General features: G+C 44.3%; 1 protein-coding gene across 2 annotated transcripts in view; it reads right to left on the bottom strand.

Annotated features, from left to right (window-relative positions):
• The window catches only part of TAFA1 (TAFA chemokine like family member 1), a 641,958-nt gene extending 619,897 nt beyond the window's left edge, over positions 1 to 22,061 (bottom strand). The window contains exons 1-2 of one of the 2 annotated variants that reach the window (XM_073569741.1): positions 21,633 to 22,061; positions 18,044 to 18,167 (exon numbers count right to left, since the gene is read on the bottom strand). In XM_073569741.1, coding sequence (XP_073425842.1) covers positions 18,044 to 18,167; positions 21,633 to 21,671 — 163 coding nt within the window. In that variant the 5' untranslated portion in view covers positions 21,672 to 22,061. The remainder of the gene's footprint in view (positions 1 to 18,043; positions 18,168 to 21,632) is intronic. The other variant, XM_073569742.1, reaches the window with a different exon arrangement.
• Positions 22,062 to 22,568: the final 507 nt, after the last annotated feature.

Consider the following 22,568-nt stretch of genomic DNA (forward strand, 5'->3'; position numbering starts at 1 on the left):
TTCTGCCTTGTAATTCCTATGCAGTTATGGAGGCTCCATAATAATAATAATTATAATGATGACCCCGTCGCATGACCCCGTCACATGACTGGGGCGCCCACAGAGTCTGAACAGCCCGGGGCCCTTGCTACCCCTAATCCACCCCTGGTGTGGATTCATACTGTGTTTGGGCTGTGGGGGCATTATACTAAGTGCGGGGATTCGTACTGTGTAGGGGCTGTGGGGGCATCATACTGAGTGTGGTGATTCATACTGTGTTGGGGCTTTGGGGGCATTATACTGAGTGCGGGGATTCATACTGTGTAGGGGCTGTGGGGGCATCATACTGAGTGCGGGGATTCATACTGTGTTGGGGCTTTGGGGGCATCATACTGAGTGTGGGGATTCATACTGTGTTGGGGCTTTAGGGGCATCATACTGAGTGTGGGGATTCATACTGTGTTGGGGCTTTGGGGGCATCATACTGAGTGCAGGGATTCATACTGTGTTGGGGCTTTGGGGGCATCATACTGAGTGCAGGGATTCATACTGTGTTGGGGCTTTGGGGGCATCATACGGAGTATGGGGATTCATACTGTGTGGGGTTTTTGTGGGCATCATACTGAGTGTGGGGATTCATACTGTGTTGGGGCTTTGGGGGCATCATACGGAGTATGGGGATTCATACTGTGTGGGGTTTTTGTGGGCATCATACTGAGTGTGGGGATTCATACTGTGTTGGGGCTTTGGGGGCATCATACGGAGTATGGGGATTCATACTGTGTGGGGTTTTTGTGGGCATCATACTGAGTGTGGGGATTCATACTGTGTTGGGGCTGTGGTGACATTATACTAGGTGTGGAGAATCATACTGTGTTGGGGCTGTGGGGGCATCATACTGAGTGTGGGAATTCATACTGTGTTGGGGCTGTGGTGACATTATACTAGATGTGGAGAATCATACTGTGTTGGGACTGTATGGGCATCATACTGAGTGTGGGAAATCATACTGTATTGGAACTGTGGCGGCATCATACGGTGTTGGGGCTGTGGGGGCATCATACTGAGTGTGGGGAATCATACTGAGTGTGGGGAATCATACTGTGTTGGGGCTGTGGGGGCATCATACTGAGTGTGGGGATTCATGCTGTGTAGGGGCTGTGGGGGCATCATACTGAGTGTAGGGCATCATACTGTGAGAGGAGTTGTGGATGTATCACACTGTGTGTGGGGGAACTATGGGGATCATGCTGTGTGGGGGTTATTATACTGTTTTGAGGGTCACTGTGATGGCATCATAGTATGTTGGGGGCTGTGTGCAGTATTATACTGTGTTGAGGGTCACTGCAGAGACATCATACTATGTTGTGGGCTCAATATTGTGTGTGTGGAGCACTGTGGCATCATACTTTGCTGACGGCACTGTGGGGTCATCATACTGTGAAAGTGGGGGAATTGTGGGGAAGAGGACACCATGGGAATATCATACTATGTGAGGGAGAGGCAGTCCTGGAGCATGATACTCTGAAAGAGCAATAAAATAGGAATTTTTCTGGGTGACAAAATTAAAGGGCTTCAGTAGTGACATAAGGCTGGTTTCACATTTGCGTCTGTTTGCGCAGCATTTCATCCGCAGCAATCTGTATGCGTCATGTTTCCCTATCTTTAACATGGTGTACGCAGGGGTATGATCAAGAATACATGCTTCAAGCTAACAATCCATGCTGATAGAGGAAAACTCGGACACAAGGGACTTCTGGATGAATAATGTAAAAGTCCTTGGTGACTACAAATTCAGATGTTCCTTGACTAAAAGACGCGGAGTAATTACAGGGTTCTCTAGGTTTTCTGTTGAGCACAGATGACTCTTAACACGGCCTGTTGATCTTATTTAGCTTTTAATAAAAATGAATATGGGCAATCCGACATTAGCGGTTGTGTCACATTTATTTTCCCAGTTAAGCAAGCAGAGGTCTGGTGAGGAGACGTCAGTCATTTTTAATGCCACTTAAAGCGTTACTCCAAAACATATAAAGTTCTCACCTATCCGCAGGGTAGATGATGACTTCCTGATCTCCGAGACAATCCTCTTTCCTAAGAACTTTGCATTACAATGCCCGGTTGGAATTGTGTGGTAGCCTCACATGTGAACCACTGCTACATTCCTTGTCTATGGGACTGGAGGAGATGGCCAAGTACATCGCTTGTCTATCTCCATCAGTCCCATATAATGAATGAAGTGGTGGCACGCAGATAATTCATGGCTCCGTTCTTGGGATCAGAGGATGTACCTGGACCCCAGTGATCCACAAGTTACGTGTATGGGAATTTAGGGAACAACACTTAAAGGTAGCCATTCATACTGGCGAAACCCACCCATTTTAGCTCTGACTATCTAATGTGTATAAGGGTTTTTCAACTCTTGCTGATGACAGATGTTGGGGGAAATTAACATTGGACATGTCATATGGGCAGATCATGGGCTGCGATAAGGCCGTTGGAGAAAAAAGACCCATTCCCCCTTGGCAAATGGGCAGCAGCAGCCTGTGCACAACTCCTTCATCCAGTATAACTGCAGAATTTGTATAACTGGTGTATGGAATTGGCCTAAGGGTCAATATGAAAGTGTAGTAGATGGGAAAAAAACAATGTAATGAAGTACCCATTGTGATCTGTGCTATGGGGTCACCATTGTTGTTAGAAACTAACCAAAGGAAGTGTTGAATTGGAGTTACTTGGGCCAACCGAGATAAATTGCTCTGAGGGTTTAATCTACATTCAAACAGCAGAAATATCTCGAGGCAAATTTTGAGTTTTTGAAGGGTGTAGAGGGAATGATGAACTCTAACCATCATCTTTGCTCATCTGTCCCGGCTCCAGTGCCAACCCTTACTTCCTTCTCCTACAGTGAGCTCCATCTGTGCTAGTTTGCAACTGGTTATACTGCTAACCTAGCAAGCATGTCTGATGCCAACACCCAAAGGCCTTTGAAAGCCAGCTCAGGCAGTCATGAGTTGCCTGAGTATTCAGGAAGTCTACCTTGATACCACGAGCATTTGCAGGCGTTACCCTCATCTTCCACTATACTCTGATCCATCCAGATAGCTAATTATCCTCCCTACAACTTCTGTCTGCTTTCCCACAACCAACTACCACTTCCTTACTCAGTCCAGTGAATCCTGTTGTTCAAATCTCTGCTGAGCCAAGCAGCCACAAGTTACTAACTCGTCTCTACTAAAAAGCTCTGCTTAGTCAAGCTACAAGTTACAAGATAATTTCTGCTTACCAAATGCACCGGTTTAATTGTGCAATACCAGAGATTAACAAATTGATTTGCATAACCCTAGCCAAGATGCCACATCAGTAATCTATGTCCACAGGAATGGGGTCCTTAGAACTGTCAAGAGCCCCACACTGCACTTGCTCACTGAGCCAGTGCAGGTGTCCTGAGTACAAAAACAGTGCCCAAAGATACCTGTGGAGTAGGGCAGCAGCAGTGACGATGCGTGCTTCAGAGTATCAGGACCTGAAGCACAAGACTGCTCGGGGCGTGGCCTAAGCTCCACAGATCTAGGAGCTGCAGGGAAACTCCTAGAAAGGTAACTACAGGACAATGTTACCAAGGGGCATAGACAGAAACAGAAACCAGATGAAGCCAGGGTCAAAGCACAAGATAGCAATACAGTAACAAAGGGTTAGACAGAATGGATAGTCAGGACGTAGCAATAGATCAGAAAAACCAGAACGGGCAATAGACGGTACAATAGGGACAAACTGTAACAGAGTAATGATAGCCAAGCCAGGAGGTCAGAACCGGAGAAGACAATAGTACCAAAGCGAGAGACGGAGGACAGAGTGAGGGAACAGGCCGGGTCATACACGGGAAGCAAACGAGCAATGCAGAATACACGCACACCAGGGGTCAGACACACCAGGACAACAGTATAGCTGACAGAGAACCCTGGTAAAGAGTGAGTATAAATACCCCTCCCAGATCCAGAAAGAGGCCACGAACACTTAACCCTGTGAGTGCAGGGCAAGAACCCTGTTCAAACCATGACAGTACCCCCCTCTTAACGGGGGGCCACTGGACCCCCAGGCTTGTCTGGGTATCTGGCGTGGAAAGCCCGCACCAGACGATCGGCATGCACCGAACTGGCCGAAACCCATGAACGATCCTCCAGAGAGTACCCCTTCCAGTGTATCAGATACTGGAGTCTCCGGCGCACCCACCGAGAGTCAACAATGTGCCCTACTTCATACTCCAGCTGCCCCTCTACCAGCACTGGCGGAGCATTTGATGAGGGATCCTCTCTCACCGTCCCTACAGGCTTTAACAGGGACCTGTGGAAGACATCAGAAATTTTAAAGGAGGTGGGCAGCTGCAGTCGGTAGGCTACTGGGTTAACAACCTCCACAACTTTGTATGGGCCAATAAACTTGGGGCCCAGCTTTATAGATGGTATCTTAAGCTTGATATTGCGGGTGGATAGTCACACCTTCTCCCCTACTGCAAATGCTGGACCTGTCCCCCTCCTCCTGTCAGCAAGCCGCTTATAGTTTTCCTGGGCCTTGGAAATATTCCTCTGAACCTCCCTCCAAAGAATTCTAAGACATTGTGTCGTACCCTCAGCTCCAGGACAACCTGAATCCATGCAGGAAAACTCTCCAAAATGTGGGATAAACCCATAGTTGACCTGAAAGGGAGACTTCCCAGTAGATTGACTCATACGACCGTTGAATGCAAACTGCCATGGGCAATACCTCACACCAGTCCTGCTGCCTGGAAGAGGCCAAGCATCTCAGAATCTGCTCCATCGATTGGTTCGTGCCCTCCGTCTTTCCATTAGACTCTGGGTGGTAGGCAGAGGAGAAGGACAACGAAATCCCCAGCTTTTTGCAAAAAGCCCTCCAGAACCTGGCTACAAACTGTACCCCTCTGTCTGACAGCACATTCATAGGCACTCCATGCAACCTAATTATATGCTGCATAAATAAGCGGGCCAGGGTTTCAGCAGATGGTAATGCGGGGAGAGGTACAAAGTGGGCTTGTTTTGAAAACCTATCCACCACCACCCATATCACAGAGTTGTCCCTGGAAGGAGGAAGATTTGTGATAAAATCCATGGACAAATGTGTCCATGGTCTATCCGGAATTGGCAAAGGCACCAATTCCCCAGCTTGCTGGACCTGAGAACTTATAGAACGAGCGCACACCCCACATGCGGTCGCAAACTTTTTAATATCTGTTACCATAGAGGGCCACCAGAAATCCCTCGCAATTGCCCCCCGGGTAGCTGCAATCCCAGGATGAGCACTCAACATAGAATCGTGAAATTCCTGCATAAGTCCGAGACGGAAACGTTCCGGTGCAAACAATTTACCCGGGGGTTTACCACCAGGAGCCCGAGCCTGGGCCTCCAAAATCCCTCTCTGTAACTCAGATGAGATTTCGGCTACCACTACTCCTGGCTGAAGAATGGAGGAGAGAGGTTCTGGAGGGGACACTGAATCAAAGCTTTGGGATAAGGCATCAGCCTTGATGTTTTTAGATCCCGGGCGGAATATGATGGTAAACTGAAATCGAGAAAAAAAAAGCGCCCACCGAGCCTGCCTGGGGTTCAGTCTCTTGGCAGACTCGATATAGGCCAAAATTTTGTGATCAGTGATGACTGTAATGGGATGAACAGCCCTCTCCAGGAAATGCATCCATTCTTCAAAAGCCAACTTTACCGCCAACAACTCTCTATTCATCGTAATTTCTCTCTGCAGAGGAACATTTTTTAGAGAAGAAGGCGCAAGGCCTCAGATTAGAAAGGGTAGGAGGGCCCTGAGACAAACTGCCCCCACCCCTACTTCCGAGGCGTCAACCTCCACGACAAAAGGTCTTGATGGGACGGGTTGTACCAATACAGGGGCTGAAGAAAAGCACTTTTTTAACGTCATGAAAGAATTTTTTGCAGCTACAGACCAATTTTTTACATCAGCTCCCTTGAGAGTGAGGTCCGTTAGAGGCTTTACCACCTACGAGAAGCCCTTAATAAATTTCCTATAGAAGTTGGCAAAGCCCAAAAATCGCAGCAACCCTTTCAAGTCATGAGGCTGCACCCACTCCGTAACAGCCTGGACCTTCTTAGGATCCATGCGGAACCCCTCTCCTGACACAATCAACCCCAGAAAGGATACTTCTTGCATGAAAAATGAGCATTTTTCCAACTTGGCATACAAATGATTCTCCCTCAGTCTCATGAGAACCATCCGCAAATGGTGCAAGTGAGATTGACTGTCCACCGAGTACACCAGAATGTCATCCAGATAGATAACCACAAAACGACCAATTAAATCAGAGAAAATTACATTAATAAAATTCTGAAAAACAGCAGGAGCGTTGGTGAGACCAAAGGGCATAACCAAGTTTTCGAACAGCACTTCAGTCGTCAGGAATGCTGTTTTCCATTTGTCCCCTTCCCGGACTCTTATAAGGTTATATGCCCCACGTAAATCCAGTTTAGAGAACCACGTGGCCCCGGTGAGTTGGTTACATAGATCAGGAATTAGGGGGAGAGGGTATGTATTTTTCACAGTAATTTTGTTTAATTCCCGAAAGTCGAGGCACGGCCGCAAACCACCATCTTTTTTCTTAACAAAAAAGAAGCCCGCTGCCACAGGTGAAACAGAAGGCCTAATATGCCCTTTGCGGAGACTCTCGGTAATGTACTCCTTCATGGCTAGGCGTTCGGGCCCAGACAAATTGAACAGGCGAGCCTTGGGTAACTTGGCTCCAGGGACTAGATTAATGGCACAATCAAAGGGTCTATGTGGTGGTAGCGCCTCAGCCTCACGTTCAGAAAATACGTCTTCAAAATCTTTCAGGTACTCCGGAATACCTTCCAGATCGACAGACGACACTGACACAGATTTTACTGGGGTGACAAGAGTTGTCAAGTTACAACATAGACCGTTAGCCATACAACCCCACTGAATGATCTCCCCCGTGACCCAGTCAATAGTAGGATTGTGACGTTGAAGCCAAGGCATACCCAGTACCAGTCCAGCCGGCAGATTATTTAGAACAAAACACCTTAATTTTTCCACATGAGTGGAACCCACTTTCAGAGAAAAGGTATCAGTCATGAAACAAATTCCCTCCTGGGTGATAGGAGAAGAATCAATTGCCACAATTTTAACAGGATCTTTTAACCTGACTGTCCCTATCTTATGAAAAGTCACAACTTTGGCATCGATCAGATTAATAGAAGAACCACAGTCAACAAAGGCGGTAGTCCCAACCAGACCGCCTGTAAGTTCCAGTTCCACCGGAAACAGAAATTTTTTTTTTTTTTAACAAATAGATTTTTATTAATCAGAATTCAAAATACAGAATATACAGTAAATCTTCCACAAACAATAGATTTACAAATTGAACATCCCTGTCCCCTCCCCACCCCCCCCCCACCCCCATGTAGACAGCATATATCTCTTCTCCATAAGATTTCTCTTACACCGTAATTTACCATTAGTCATCCTTTTTACCCATATTGTCAATCAAACCATACAAAACAGAAATGTTCCTATGTCCGGGTATTAATGGTCTATCCACAACACCAGCATTGTAAAATATAGCACATTCCCATCAGTTAACTGTACCGTATTGTAACCAGGGATTCCACAACCTCTCATAGGTTTTAGAATTGCCTCTTTTAGCATATATCCTTTCCTCCAGCCGGATGATACAAGACACCTGTTTCACAAACTCTCTCCCAGAAGGTGGTTCTTTCCTGATCCAGTTCCTCGCAATCAGCTTCCTTGCTACATATAGTAGTCTGGCTATAGCAAGCTTTGCACTATTAACTATTTCAATTTCCTCCACATATCTCAGTATGCAGACCAATGGGTTTTTGGGTATAACACTTCCGTAAGCCCCTTCTATTCTGTTAATGACATTAAACCAGAACGCAGATAGCCTGGGACAAGTCCACATCATATGAAGGATTCCGGCATCAGACCTCCCACATCTTGGACAGTCAGAGTTGTCCCTCAGCCCCATTGTAAACATCAGAAGGGGGGTACGGTACACACGATGGATCACATAAAGATGGGACAACCTAGCTGATTCACTCATAGTGAGTTTGGGGACATATTCTAGGACGCTGTCCCATACCTCGTCAGTCATCACCCCAATCTCTCCCTCCCATTTGGATCTTGCTTTAAGTGGGAACCCCATTAAATGTGTATGCAATATATCTTTGTAGGTGTTAGACATTACCCCTTTTGTAAGTCCATCACCACCACATATACAGTCCAACACTATGTCAGATTGTATCTGCAGGTTTCTGGAAAGTTTTTGAGCTGTAATTGCATGCCGTATCTGAGAGTAGTGGTACCATTCAGAATCCGGCAACTGAAACTCACGCTGTAATTGCACAAACGGTCTCAGCTCCCCGTTACCCATAATTTGAGACATTAATGTCAGCCCCCTACGTTTCCAGCCTTCCAGTCTCCCAAGTTTCTGAATCTCTGGGAGGTTACTATTATCCCATATAACTGTGAATCTAGTCAACCCGGTCACCCCTCTCACCTCTTTAGTCTGTTCCACAGGTCTTGTAAGAGTCGCAAAGTGGGACACCCGTCTCCCATTACACCCATCTTCCCATCCTCTAGGCCAAGTATCAACGGGCTTCTATTTAGTACGTATTCCAGCACTCCTCTGACGCCTGCCTTCTCTTGATTAGACCACCCTCTGAGATGTTGACTTTGGGCAGCTAAAAAATACAGTTCCGGATTTGGTAGTGCCAGTCCCCCCTCATCCATTGGTCTTTGCAAGGTTTTAGGCCTTATTCTAGGTTGTTTCTTACCCCATACCAAGGCCCTAATCAGTGAATTCGGAAGCAGAATTTTAGTAAGTGAGGAAAAGGTTACCTGGGAGTCTGGGCAACCTCCTCGATTGTTACCCAGACTCAGTCGTTTACCTGACGGCTCACTGAAGAAGGGCAAGAAGGACAGTTCCTTCTCCAATGTCCAGCGGATCCACAGTAAAAGCACAACTGGTTGTTTCTACGGTGTCTCCTCTCTTTTTCCTCCAATGACGTGGCACCAACCTCCATGGGCTCAGGACTAGATGCAGAGTCTCTCAGATTGGAGAATAAAGGGGTCTCCTGCAGCATGACCCCTCTTGCCTGCAGCCTACGGTCCATGCGGACAGCCTGGATCACAGCGTCCTCCAAAGAATCCGGTGGAGGATGAAGGGCTAGGGCATCTTTCAAACGTTCGGACAGGCCTCTACAGAACAAACCCCGAAGGGCAGTATCATTCCAGGAGACCACCGCTGCCCAGCATCTGAACTCAGAGTAGAACCATTCAGCAGAGTGCCTCCCCTGTGTCACACTCATCACCATATCCTCTGCCTGACGTACTCTATCAGGCTCATCATAAATGTGCCCCAGAGCCTCAAAGAACAAATTCACAGACATACGTTCAGGAGCAGAGGAAGAGAGAGAGAGAAAGCCCATGCCTGTGGAGCCCCCCAAAGTAGGGAAATGACGACCCCCCACCCTCTGGAACTCATCCCCGGAGGAGCGGGGCCTCAGAGAAAAAAAAAGCTTGCATCCTTCTCTGAAAGACCTGAACTCCTTTTTATCCCCTGAGAAAAGGTCTGGCAATTTGACCGGAGATTCGGGGAATGCCAATGACACATCTCTATCCCCAGCACTAGGAGCCCCTGCAGCGACAGCCCCCTGCACAGTATCCACCAACTGTTGCTGGGTCAGGGCCATTGTGCGCTGTTCCACATTAAGTTTGTGGAACATTTGGGTCAGGTGCTTGACCTGATCAGCCAAAGCTTGTATGGGATCCATGAGGATAACACACTTTTTTTTTTCCTTCAGAGGAAAAAAAAAAACTGAAATGGTCAGCTATAATGTCAGGAGCCCCACACAGCACTTGCTCACTGAGCCAGTGCGGGGGTCCTGAGTACAAAAACAGTGCCCAAAGATACCTGTGGAGCAGGGCAGCAGCAGTGATGATGCATGCTTCAGGACCTGAAGCACATGACTGCTGGGGGCATGGCCTAAGCTCCACAGATCTAGGAGCTGCAGGGAAACTCCTAGAAAGGTAACTACAGGACAATGTTACCAAGGGGCATAGACAGAGACAGAAACCAGATGAAGCCAGGGTCAAAGCACAAGATAGCAATACAGTACCAAAGGGTTAGACAGAATGGATAGTCAGGACGTAGCAATAGGTCAGAAAACCAGAACGGGCAATAGACGGTACAACAGGGACAAAATGTAACGGAGTAATGATAGCCACGCCAGGAGGTCAGAACCGGAGAAGACAATAGTACCAAAACGAGAGACGGAGTACAGAGTGAGGGAACAGGCCGGGTCATACACGGGAAGCAAACAAGCAACGCAGAATACACGCACACCAGGGGTCAGACACACCAGAACAACAGTATAGCTGACAGAGAACCCTGGTAAAGAGTGAGTATAAATACCCCTCCCAGATCCAGAAAGAGGCCACGAACACTTAACCCTGTGAGTGCAGGGCAAGAACCCTGTTCAAACCATGACAAGAACCTTCTCCTACCTGCCAGTATCTGTGCATCCTTTTTTGGTTAGATAGCCTGATCTGATGTAAAGTGTGCTTCACCCCTCAACAATGACATCATGTTAGGCCGGATAATCAAAAGAGAAGCCAGGGATGCTGGTAAGGGTATGGGGGGTTTGCAGGGATTCTGGTGGCCACTGACTAATACTAAGGCAACTGGAACAGGTTCCTGCAAATTTAATAGTTAATTTCTTTTCATTAATGTTTCCATGATTCTATTTTACACTATAAATCTGTTGCTCCTGTGGTTAACTGTTTCCCTGCTGCAAGATACCTGATTGCATACATGTTTCTGCTAATCCGGTGGTTAACCGTATCGCTGCTTCAAAATACTCAATTCCATATACTTGTCTGCTTTTTCTGTATGTAAGTGCCCTCCAGATGCATCACCTGCTTCAATCTTTGCTTGCCAATCTGCAGTTCTACAAACCCTTGATCATCCATGTATCATCTTGCAAGTCCAGTTCTGTTGTATCATCACCTCAGGTCCGTGCTTGCTCACCCACCATAACCTATGACTTAGAGAATCTACTTTACTAGGCGAGTCCCTAACGCTATAACAATAACATGATACTGTGTAGGCCTCAGTATATAAAGCATTAGGAGTTTTACTGTCTCAGGGAGTTTTGATAAACCTGCCTCACTATATGATGAATTAGTAGTCTTAGCTTGTGTATACAGTCAAGTGCCATATCGCTATATCAGCTCTGCAAAATGTAGAAGAAGAATTAAATCACCAGTTTTCTAATTAGCTAATCACACACTAGTCCCATAATAGAGTTATAATTGTTCATTATGTCACCGGTAGATGGAGTGTCTTACCTATTGCCACATAATTCCTTTAAATATGATCACGCTGTCATCGGCAGCCATTTGTGGAAACAAAACTGATGGAAAAATTTATGTTTTGTGTTCATCGGGTGATAATGGGTTGTTATCTCGCATATTTTCCTGTTTTATTATTATGGGATGATGTAATCTTGTAAAAACCTAAATGAAAGTAATGATCCGGTCCGTATAGCTAGCAAATGACAAATGGTATCTCCTGTTGAACTGACTACAACACAGATGTGACCATTTTGTCCTACTACTAGGGATGAGTGAGTAGTGCAAATACTCGGACTCGCTGTACTCGTTAAGAGTACCTCCTAATACTCGGGTACTCGTAACGAGCAGCGAATCCAATGTAAGTCTATGGGAAATGCTGTGCGGGACTGTGCTGGACTGTGCTGGGCTGTGCGGGTCTGTGCTGGGCTGTGCTTGCCTGTACTGGGCTGTGCGGGACTGTGCTGAGCTGTGCGGGGACTGTACCAGGCTGTGCGGGACTGTGCAGGGCTGTGCGGGACAGTGCTGGGTTGTGCGGGACTGTGCTGGGCTGTGCGGGACTGTGCTGGGCTGTGCGGGGAGAGTACCAGGCTGTGCGGGACTGTGCTGGGCTGTGCGGGGAGTGTACCAGGCTGTGCGGGACTGTGCTGGGCTGTGCGGGACTGTGCTGGGCTGTGCTTGCCTGCACTGGGCTGTGCGGGACTGTGCTGGGCTGTGTGGGGACTGTACCAGGCTGTGCGGGACTGTGCAGGGCTGTGCGGGACTGTGCAGGGCTGTGCGGGGACTGTGCTGGGCTGTGCGGGGACTGTGCTGGGCTGTGCGGGACTGTGCTGGGCTGTGCGAGGACTGTACCAGGCTGTGCGGGACTGTGCTGGGCTGTGCTTGCCTGTGCTGGGCTGTGCTTGCCTGTGCTGGGCTGTGCGGGGACTGTACCAGGCTGTGCGGGACTGTGCTGGGCTGTGCGAAACTGTGCTGGGCTGTGTGGGACTGTGCCAGGCTGTGCGGGACTGTGCCAGGCTGTGCAGGACTGTGCCAGGCTGTGCAGGACTGTGCCGAATATTGCGAGGTGAGTAGTGAAAAACTCACTATGTTTCGAGTACCGCGCGTACCGCATTACTCGCCGAGTACCGAATCCTAACCAGTATACTTGCTCATCCCTACCTACTAAATATAATTAAGCATGCGCATCACCAAAAATCGGGTCTTTAAATTTGATTGTTTTATCTGGGACAGTCCCATCAACAATAACCTCATTATACGGAGTCCTGCTGCTCAGACCCCAGTGATCAACTGAGGGATTACGGAAGCAAGTGTTGAATTTCTCTGCAGCACGCCAGGAGGGGAAACGAAGAATTACATGCTGGGTCCTCCAGTTGAACTTAAAGTAATGCAGATGTTCCAATTCTTCATTTGTATTTATTCTTTCATAACTTATAAATGAGAGGTGAATTTCCCAAAAAATTGAAAAAAGAAAAAAAATACTCGCTTAAATTTGACTTATTATATCAGTTGTTAGAATTAAATTTGGCTATTTCTGTCTGTTTTTAGGAAATCCAAGCGATGGCTAATCTGGCCAAATACAGGTCATATATAGAGAAAAAAAAAGTCCTGGATGGCCAAGTTCTCTAATCATAGTGCCATTAAAAGGTTTGCTTACACTGGACAACTTTTTTCTTTTTAAGACAGGACCATAAAGTGCTCACAAGTGATCCCACTAATTAGCTGTAGAGATGAGCGACTTTGCCTTTTTTTAGGGTCGAGTCGGGTTTCATGAAACCCGACTTTCTCAAAAGTCGAGTCGAACGAAATCGGCCGACTATCAAGAAAAGTCGGAGGTCCGACTGAAACACGAAACCCAATGCAAGTCAATGGGGAAGTAAAGTCGGCAGGGAGTGGAGGACAGGAAACACAACTAAAGTGCCCATTGCAATGCCAATGGACTGCTTTTTTAAAGTGCGTGAAATCTCTCTCTCTCTACGCTGCACACGTCATCTCATTGCCCACAGTGTACGTCCTTGCTCATCGACTGAAAAAAATGTCACGTGCAAGCATTCTGTGAAATCCGACTTTGGCGCTCGCCGACCGCATGGCCGACCTCACGCTATGGACTTTGGCGAAAGTCGGCGACTTTTGAATCTGACCGACCTGTTTCGCTCAACTCTAATTAGCTGTAATCTGTGAGAAAGAGAGAGATCAGCAACAAGCGTTCAATTTCCCTGCAGTGCCTCCACAGGTGGACTGAAGAATTACATGGTGATAAATGGGCTGTTTGTGTTGAGGTCCTTCAACAAATGAGAAGTTCTTTATGGTCACTTTTCTCACGGAACCCACTTTTATCTTCGAATAACTTCACAGGGTAGTGAAAAATTATTTTTCCAAATCAGACATTCCCTATAACGAATTATAGCAATGACCATAATGATAGTCTCTCACCACCCATTAATGCATACAACAAAGCGATCCAAACATAAACTCATCTGCTTCTCAAAAAGCTGGGTGATAACCCTTATGACAGCTCTCACGGGAGTCGCCCCGAATGGAGGGTCAATCTAGTCACGCAGATGGGCGACGACCCATAGAAAATGGTAATGACAGCATTGCTGGAAGTCAAAAAAATTTACAAAGAAGTCCAAAAATATTAAAGAATTTTAATGAAATTTTTTTTTAAGTGTGAAATGCATATTAATTATGGGATGGTACGAAAAAGCAAGGACCCATGAAGAGTTACCAAATCATTTTCCTTGGCTTGTTCTTCAGGTGTGCAACTCGTGAGTGATACAAACCGATCGCCAAATTCCACTCATCTGTCAATGCTGTGGATTATTTCTTAAGAGACTGGAATTGGCTGCCTAGGGTGAGCTTCCCATCAATCTTACTCACATAGGCTATAGTGAAGGAGACTAAAAGAGGCGCGATGGAGGGGGAGCCGTGATGCTCCTAACCAGGTGATGAAGCAAATGTAAAAGCTTCACTCTATCTACATCACAACCCTGAATGAAAGATGTCATTTTTTTTAACATTTCCCTAGTATTTGGTATGCACTTGGCATCTTATTGCTCCTGCTTCATAAAAGAGGTCATTCCTATGGCTTAAGCCAATGCTGCCAAGATGCCTGTCTGCTCGTTTCCCTATGTTGCTTCGATAATTCCACTTGTTCAGGTCTGATTTTTAACAAACTGAAAATTTCGCTGTCTGGTGATTGTACAAATGTTTTTCCTATCTGGATGAGATTTGAGGATCAGGAGATATTCATGTTGTTTTCATCCTCGAAAAAACAAGGTTATTCCTTGGCAGGGGACCAAAGATTTGCTATAGATATAGGTTCTGGTTTGTCAGGTTCACTTTTGTTAAATAGGCATTGTTTTTTTTTGGTGTCCTTTATAAGCACTTTCCTTAAGATACAGACACAACCATCGGAAACTTGGCATTGACCCATATAAGAGTAGATCTATGAAGAGTGACATAGTTCCTTGCCTTCTAAGCCATCACTAAGCGCACCGTAGGGTGGACATCAAAGTCAACGCTCTTAGAATAGTCATCTAAAGGTCTTAGGATCTGCACAAAGACGCTTGAAGATGACTATGAGATTGGCCCACCATTGGTGATAAGAATCTGCTCGCTAGAGGTCTGACAGCTGGGACCCCTACAAAGCCAGAGAATGGGGCACTGAGGTCCCCTGATGGAACTGAGTCATAGTCATGTATGGACACCACTCCCCTAATCATTGTTCATGGGACTGAAGGAGATGTGATGGTGTTCAGACATGACCATTGCTCCATTCCAACAAGGAACGTCCGATTTTCTGGATTGGTGGGAGTCCTAGCAGTCAGAACCCCTGATACTTGTCACTTTTCTTCTGGTGGTCCAACCTCTTTACGCTGCTGAGGTCATCAACACTATGACCCTAAGACTTGACCACCAATGCAAATTTTACGATGGTGTGAATCAGGCATCTCCAACCTCTGGTTTTCCAACTGCTGTAAAGTTACCAATCGAGCATAACTTGGTAAACAGAAAGTTTAGTCATGAGACCTTATTATGAGCAAATATGCAGCAATTGTATCAGAACTTTATAACAGAATCTTACAGTTACCCCATAAAATGAAAGACCTATGAAGAACACATATCAAGTTTAATTGTTTTCTACATGACCACTAATAGGGTCACACATGGTAGAAATGAAACCCAAGGCTATTAGAACCTAAGGACCTTGAATCTTATGAATCTTACATGTAGACATATGGAGAATGTAAGGATGGTTAGAAAGCGGATGTCACCTTTATCTATGTCTACATGACCGAGCTGAGCATGCAAACATGCATCCTATACTATTGTCTAAATCAGTGGTTCCCAAACTCCAGTCCTCGCGGACCCCAACAGGTCATGTTTTCAGGATTTCCTTAGTATTTCACAGGTGATGGAAGTATCATCAAGGCATCACGAATTCTCTCACATGTGTAACACTATGGAAATCCTGAAAACATGACCTGTTGGGGTCCGCGAGCACTGGAGTTTGGGAACCACTGGTCTAAATCATGGGTCTCCAACCCTTGATTCTCCAGCTGTTGGGAAACTACAGTTTCCAGTATGTCCAGGCAACTAAAGACATTCCGAAAGTTTACTTTTCCAAACTGTTAAAAAGACAAATATTGGAGACCACTGATAGACAATTAAGAGCGAATTGGTGGTGGACCTCATAGATAGGTCCTTACAGCATCCACAGTGGTAGTTACATAACTAGATCTATGGATGAAGGTGTCCAACAAGAGTTTATTGACAGGAGATTGAGGAATTACTGAGCACCATGAAGCTGGATTCTGTTATAGCTGGATACTGTTATAGCTTGCAACTAATTGATGCCAACATTGGTTTCTGGTGGGAAGTAAGACACCGGAGTAATTCATGCCCAAATGAGGAGAACATACAAAAGTCATATTTGAATTGACTGTCTATCTCAACTGACTTAGAGGGACCTTTCCTTGTAGGACATGGTGGTCAGTATTTACTAAACGAATGGAGGAGGACAGAAAGAAGGTCCATAGGGATGTCTTCCTGTTAATGAGAGCATTCATATACTTCATCAGATATAGCAAGACAGTTTTCATTAAATTGTACAGGATCAAAATGCCGATACCACCGCATCATCGATTTTACGCCAACTCCTCCGCATATCATGATTAGAAGTCACACGATACATTGCCAAAGACACCATAATACATACTGGAAAGTTCAGCATATCAAAACTCACCATCTACCCCAAGATTTTAGTAATCGTCCATGGTCCACCATTACAAACTCATGCAATGCGAGACAGAAGGGAAACTTTTAAGGAAAGTCCCGGTAAAGCAAAATCCTTATTAGATCATAGGAGACTTTGTCATTTGTCACGTCACCATGATGTGTTCTATAAACCACTCATCACTGGCAGCTCTGATACATCAGCACCGTAAGGGCGGGGAAACTTTGTTTTTTCTCCAACATGGCACCACCCTTTTGTAATCCTAGATGGCAACTTTTACATAACAAAGCCCAGTTGAGGCTTCCTCTTAAAACCAGATTTACAATCAGACCACTGGATTATTCAATAAGGCATCGTTTCTACTTGGCCATCTGGAAACTCATGCAAGAACTGACCTCATAGTTTGCTATGGGATCATTCACATGTATCCAGAGGAACAGCTGTTGCACTGCACCCTTCAAACACCTGGATCGGAAAAAGTTGCATATTGCTTTTTTTTGTTTAATCCAACTCACCAGTTTTGCAGTAGAAACTGGCGAAAAGGTCATAAGGCAACCGATGCCACATTGACATGACTGATCGACTGATCCTGATTCCACTGATAAATGGAAAACCCACCAAATGTATCCCGGGCAAGGATGAAAACGACAAAAACAATGTCTACATAAAAAGGAATTTCTCAACATATTTATGTCCAGCAGTCAAACACATAGGCAGGATTCATTGATTGCAATGGCACCTTACAAAAAAGCGACATTAACCACTGGCACAACGTGGCCATTGTACCAAAGTTGACTCGTCGTGAAACTTACGGTAACCAGAAACATTCAAAAAAATGCCAAAAAAACACAACTATAATAATAATAATAATCTAATTTTATATATATAAAGACATATAGTGTAATTTTTATTTATTTAGATATTATTTTTTATATACATGTATCTCAATAAAAATGACACATATATGTACATATATATATGTATGCATATATATAGTGTTATTTTGTATTTATTTATATATTAATACTTATATATATTTATTTATATATATATATATAATTCATAATAAATAATGTTAAACTTCTCTTTTAAATTAAATGTAAAATAATAAGAATAATAATTATTTTTATTACATTTAATCTAACATTGGGTCCAAACGATATGAATCGCACATCCGAAAGGTCTTAAAAGCGGAGAAACGCGTCACCCAGTATTACCAGGGATGGATCCAGGATTCCTGACAGTCATCCTATTAAACAACACTACAGTTAAGCTCAAAGTGACTGATAACAGAGAGTAATAGCTTTGCAGGGGCAAACTTCCACAGTCAATGGGAACATCACTAAGTGAAGGCGCAGCGATTGAATGTGACATAACTTGAAGGCTCCTTACCTGGCCGGTGAAGATGGTGTTGTTGAAAGCTCTGCTGATGGAGAGACCCCTGACAGAGTAACAGCACACAGGCACTTATCCACAAATAGACGACCCAAGACATTGCACAGACCATCGCCATTCTCTAGATGAAACATGGACATGATGAGTAATTATATTCCTGACCCTTCACTACAGGGAGGATCCACATAGTCAAAAGTAGAATATATTGAATGACCCCCCCCCCCACCCCCTGCTCTACTACACCACACATAAGATTAAGAGCATGAAGACAGTCCAGGAAAAAAAGAGTGCAGCTGTCAGGGGCAGATGAAGCACTTACAAGCACAAATGGCTCTCTAATAAACTAACTGTCTGCAGTTCTGTGTCATAACAAATTTACAACCTCCTAATAAATAAATAATAATAATGGCAGAATATGAAAGCACCGATGTAGCAGAGATGAATTTGTCAATTAACTCTGAGAGGCTGGAATAGGGAGAGATTGAAATTTTACTGTGAACTCACAGAAGATGGGTATGGTGATACAATGAAGACATTACATACTCAGCTCTGCTACATCTGAGAAGCCAGGCTCTGCATTATCCGCTAATGAAAGGCACATTAGAGTAGGTTCACACATGGAAGATTTGTTGCAAAACGTTTGCCTTCTTGTTTTAGAAAGAAGATTGCATAGATTTTTGCAAGTTTCATTCATATGTGCGACAGTCATAGCAATTTCTGCATCAAATCTGGTGAAAGCAAAGTGATCAATATGTGGGGATTGATAGATAGATAGATAGATAATATATAGATTATAGATTATATATAGATAGATAATAGATGGATAGATAGATAATAGATATAGATAGATAGATAGATAATAGATATAGATAGATAGATAATAGATAGATAGATAGATAGATAGATAGATAGTTTCATTATTGGATATAAAGGGATGATGTAGAATGACCCTTATTCTATGACCCAGGCACAACGTTAATAGTAATTCTTGGAAACACTAGTGATACAGCAGTGCTGTGTGAGGGGCTCTGGGGATAGTGACTCTCTCCTCTGGCTCTGTACATCTTGTGCTGTGACAATATTTTATATCAGCCAATTAATCATGGCTCGGGCGCTCTCCATATTCAGCCAATCACACTGTTATGGCCCCTTATTTAATAGTGCAGTAATCTGACTGAGGGATATGACAATCCAGTCCAAAGGGGACGCGTCTTCACACTAAAAGGCTTAGTCACTTGTAAGTAATGGGGAAACCTTTCCCTGGTCCTAGAGGAATTGGCCAGATATTTACTGTGTGACCCACAGGATGCAGGAAGATATTATGTGGCACAGACTCACTAATGCCACTGTGTGTATGTGTGTATGTATGTATGTCCATGCAGTGTGTATATGTGTGTGTGTATGTATGTGCATGCACTGTGCGTATATGTATGTGTATGTATGTGCATGCACTGTGCGTATATGTATGTATGTGCATTCGCTGTGTGTATATGTATGTGCATGCACTGTGCGTATATGTATGTGTATGTATGTCCATGCAGTGTGTATAAGTATGTGTATGTGCATGCACTGTGTGTATATGTATGTGTGTATGTATGTGCATGCACTGTGTGTATATGTATGTGTGTATGTATGTGCATGCACTGTGTGTATATGTATGTGTGTATGTATGTGTATGCATGTGCATGCACTGTGCGTATATGTATGTGTGTATGTATGTGTATGCATGTGCATGCACTGTGCGTATATGTATGTGTATGTATGTGCATGCACTGTGCGTATATGTATGTGTATGTATGTGCATGCATTGTGTGTATATGTATGTGTATGTATGTGCATGCACTGTGTGTATGTGTATGTATGTGCATGCACTGTGTGTATATGTATGTGCATGCACTGTGTATATGTATGTGTGTATGTGTGTGTATGTATGTGCATGCACTGTGTGTGTGTGTATGTGTGTGTATGTATGTGCATGCACTGTATGTATATGTATGTGCATGCACTGTGTATATGTATGTGTGTATGTGTGTGTATGTATGTGCATGCACTGTGTGTGTATGTATGTGTGTGTATGTATGTGCATGCACTGTGTGTATGTGTACGTATGTGCATGCACTGTGTGTATGTGTATGTATGTGCATGCACTGTGTGTATATGTATGTGCATGCACTGTGTATATGTATGTGTGTGTATATATGTGCATGCACTGTGTGTGTATGTATGTATGTGTATGTATGTGCATGCACTGTGTGTGTATGTATGTATGTGTGTATGTATGTATGTGCATGCACTGTGTGTATGTGTATGTATGTGCATGCACTGTGTGTATATGTATGTGCATGCACTGTGTATATGTATGTGTGTATGTGTGTGTATATATGTGCATGCACTGTGTGTGTATGTATGTATGTGTATGTATGTGCATGCACTGTGTGTGTATGTATGTATGTGTGTGTATGTATGTGCATGCACTGTATGTATATGTATAATATTTGAAATAATGCCCAATCTTTAGCAGTAAAGTCTACATCCTATCCCACCCTAAAAATATAGTTAATGTGGGTATTTCTGTGTGTGGACGTGTGATTGTACAAATGTTTATTGTATAGGGGGACCTATATACATGTTCACTTCTGTTTACAGGAAAGATATATATCTTTGTACCAGGTTAGCCAGTAGATAGAAAAAAAAGGGATATCAACCGCTGAGGACTCTCAATTCTAAATATTTCACTTCTGTTTACAAACATCACATATATAAATGTAAATAGAATGAGATACAAAGACTCAGACTTTGTAGGCATCTCTATCTCTCTCTATCATATCTATCTGGCCATCTATTATTTGTCTACCTAGCAATCATTTTATATCTTATCTTGCTACAATTTACTAATATGTGTCTATGTATTAGTTCTTCATTTTTCTTTCTGTCTAGCAATCCTTTTTCTAATATCTATTTATCTATCTTATCTTCATATTAGCCAACCATTTCATTTTTTTCCATTTTTTCTTTCCATCTAGAAATCATTTTTCTAACGTCTCTATCAGTTTCCTAATATCTATCTATCTATCTATCTATCTATCTATCTATCTATCTATCTATCTATCTATCTATCCTCCCTGACCTGCCTTTAGATATCAATCATTGCCAGCATTGCTTGCTTTTGTCTCTGCACAGGACACCTGGGCACCAGGCAGATGAAGTTGGTCAATCACATAGAACTTATTAAGAATTCACTTTCCCCATAAATTATACAACCCAGCAGAGCTGAATGTGTCCGGTGTAAGAAGCCTTTAGCATACGATACAAGACTTGGTGCCATGCCACAAATCCAGCTCTGCTACATGTATCCATACAGTATCTCTACAATCCCCACACACATTATTATTATTTCCATGAGGTTCAGCTCGTCCCAGATCTGCTGCTCCCCATTACCCAGTAAGTAACCTCCTGCATCCTGACCCAGACCCCTTATCATATCTGATCAATAACTCCTTGCATGGCAGCTCCTCTCTCTCCTTCCCTCCTTGCTAGATCACATCATCCCATGACTTTTAGCATCTGCATTGTGGCAGCTCCTTACCTGTATAATCCAGCCAGGGGCAGGGAGTTCCAGGGACATTCATTGGAATGATCTAACACTTTTTAAAATCCATTTGCACCAAAATAAGCCTCATTGAAGGAAGATTTTTTTTTCCCAAATAATCTTCTTGCTGGGGGATTAGTAGAAGGTGCTGTGTGCTCTGCTGCTCACTCCTACAGGATTTGTACGAGAGGAAAGAGACATCACAGCTCTGACTGTGCTGTCAGGAAAAGTGGCCAAGATTTGGAGGGTGGTATCTTGCTCATTTTCCACCCTTTCAATCCCTTTCCAGCATCACCTGGTTGTGCACAAAGCCCTAGTTGTACAGGACAGATCCTTCCCTTGCAGCGGATGAGCTGAGAGTAGAGGAGGTGGCAGCTCTGCACGCCGCCTGTGTGCAGCCCGTGGCGTGAGCGCTGCCTGTGACTACTCAGTGCAAAGCCTCCTCTAGCTCTTAAAGGGGCATCGCACTATTTCTCCTGCTAACTGCTGCCCAGCCTTACTGTATGTGACTGGCTGCCCCCAAAACCTTCCAATGTCAGCTGAAGTGTCTCATTACCCAAATCGATTTCTCTCCCAGAGTCACACAAATTCATTTGAAATATGTGCTCTATTAAAGAGGAAGTGCAGAAATGGCAGAGGAAGCTAATCGTGCATGCTAGGGCTACCAGGATATACATGGCTGCTGCTGAGTGTAGGGGCAGATGTCACTGAGTTAGTATGGACAGATATTGTATAGATGCATAGATATTGGCTCATTCTTCACATCCTGAAGGACACATGTGCTCCTTCTATGAACTCTGAGCTTTAGTTCCTTCCATTTTTTTTTTTATAGGATTCGGGTCTGGTGATCGGCGCGACAATTCTAGCAGGTTTATTCTCTGTCTCTGAAACCAATTGAGAGTTTCTTTGGCTGTGTGTTTGGGATCATTGTGT

This window comes from Dendrobates tinctorius, unplaced genomic scaffold (assembly GCF_039654945.1).
Source record: "Dendrobates tinctorius isolate UK_male_01 unplaced genomic scaffold, ASM3965494v1 ptg000027l, whole genome shotgun sequence".
Lineage (NCBI taxonomy): Eukaryota > Metazoa > Chordata > Amphibia > Anura > Dendrobatidae > Dendrobates > Dendrobates tinctorius.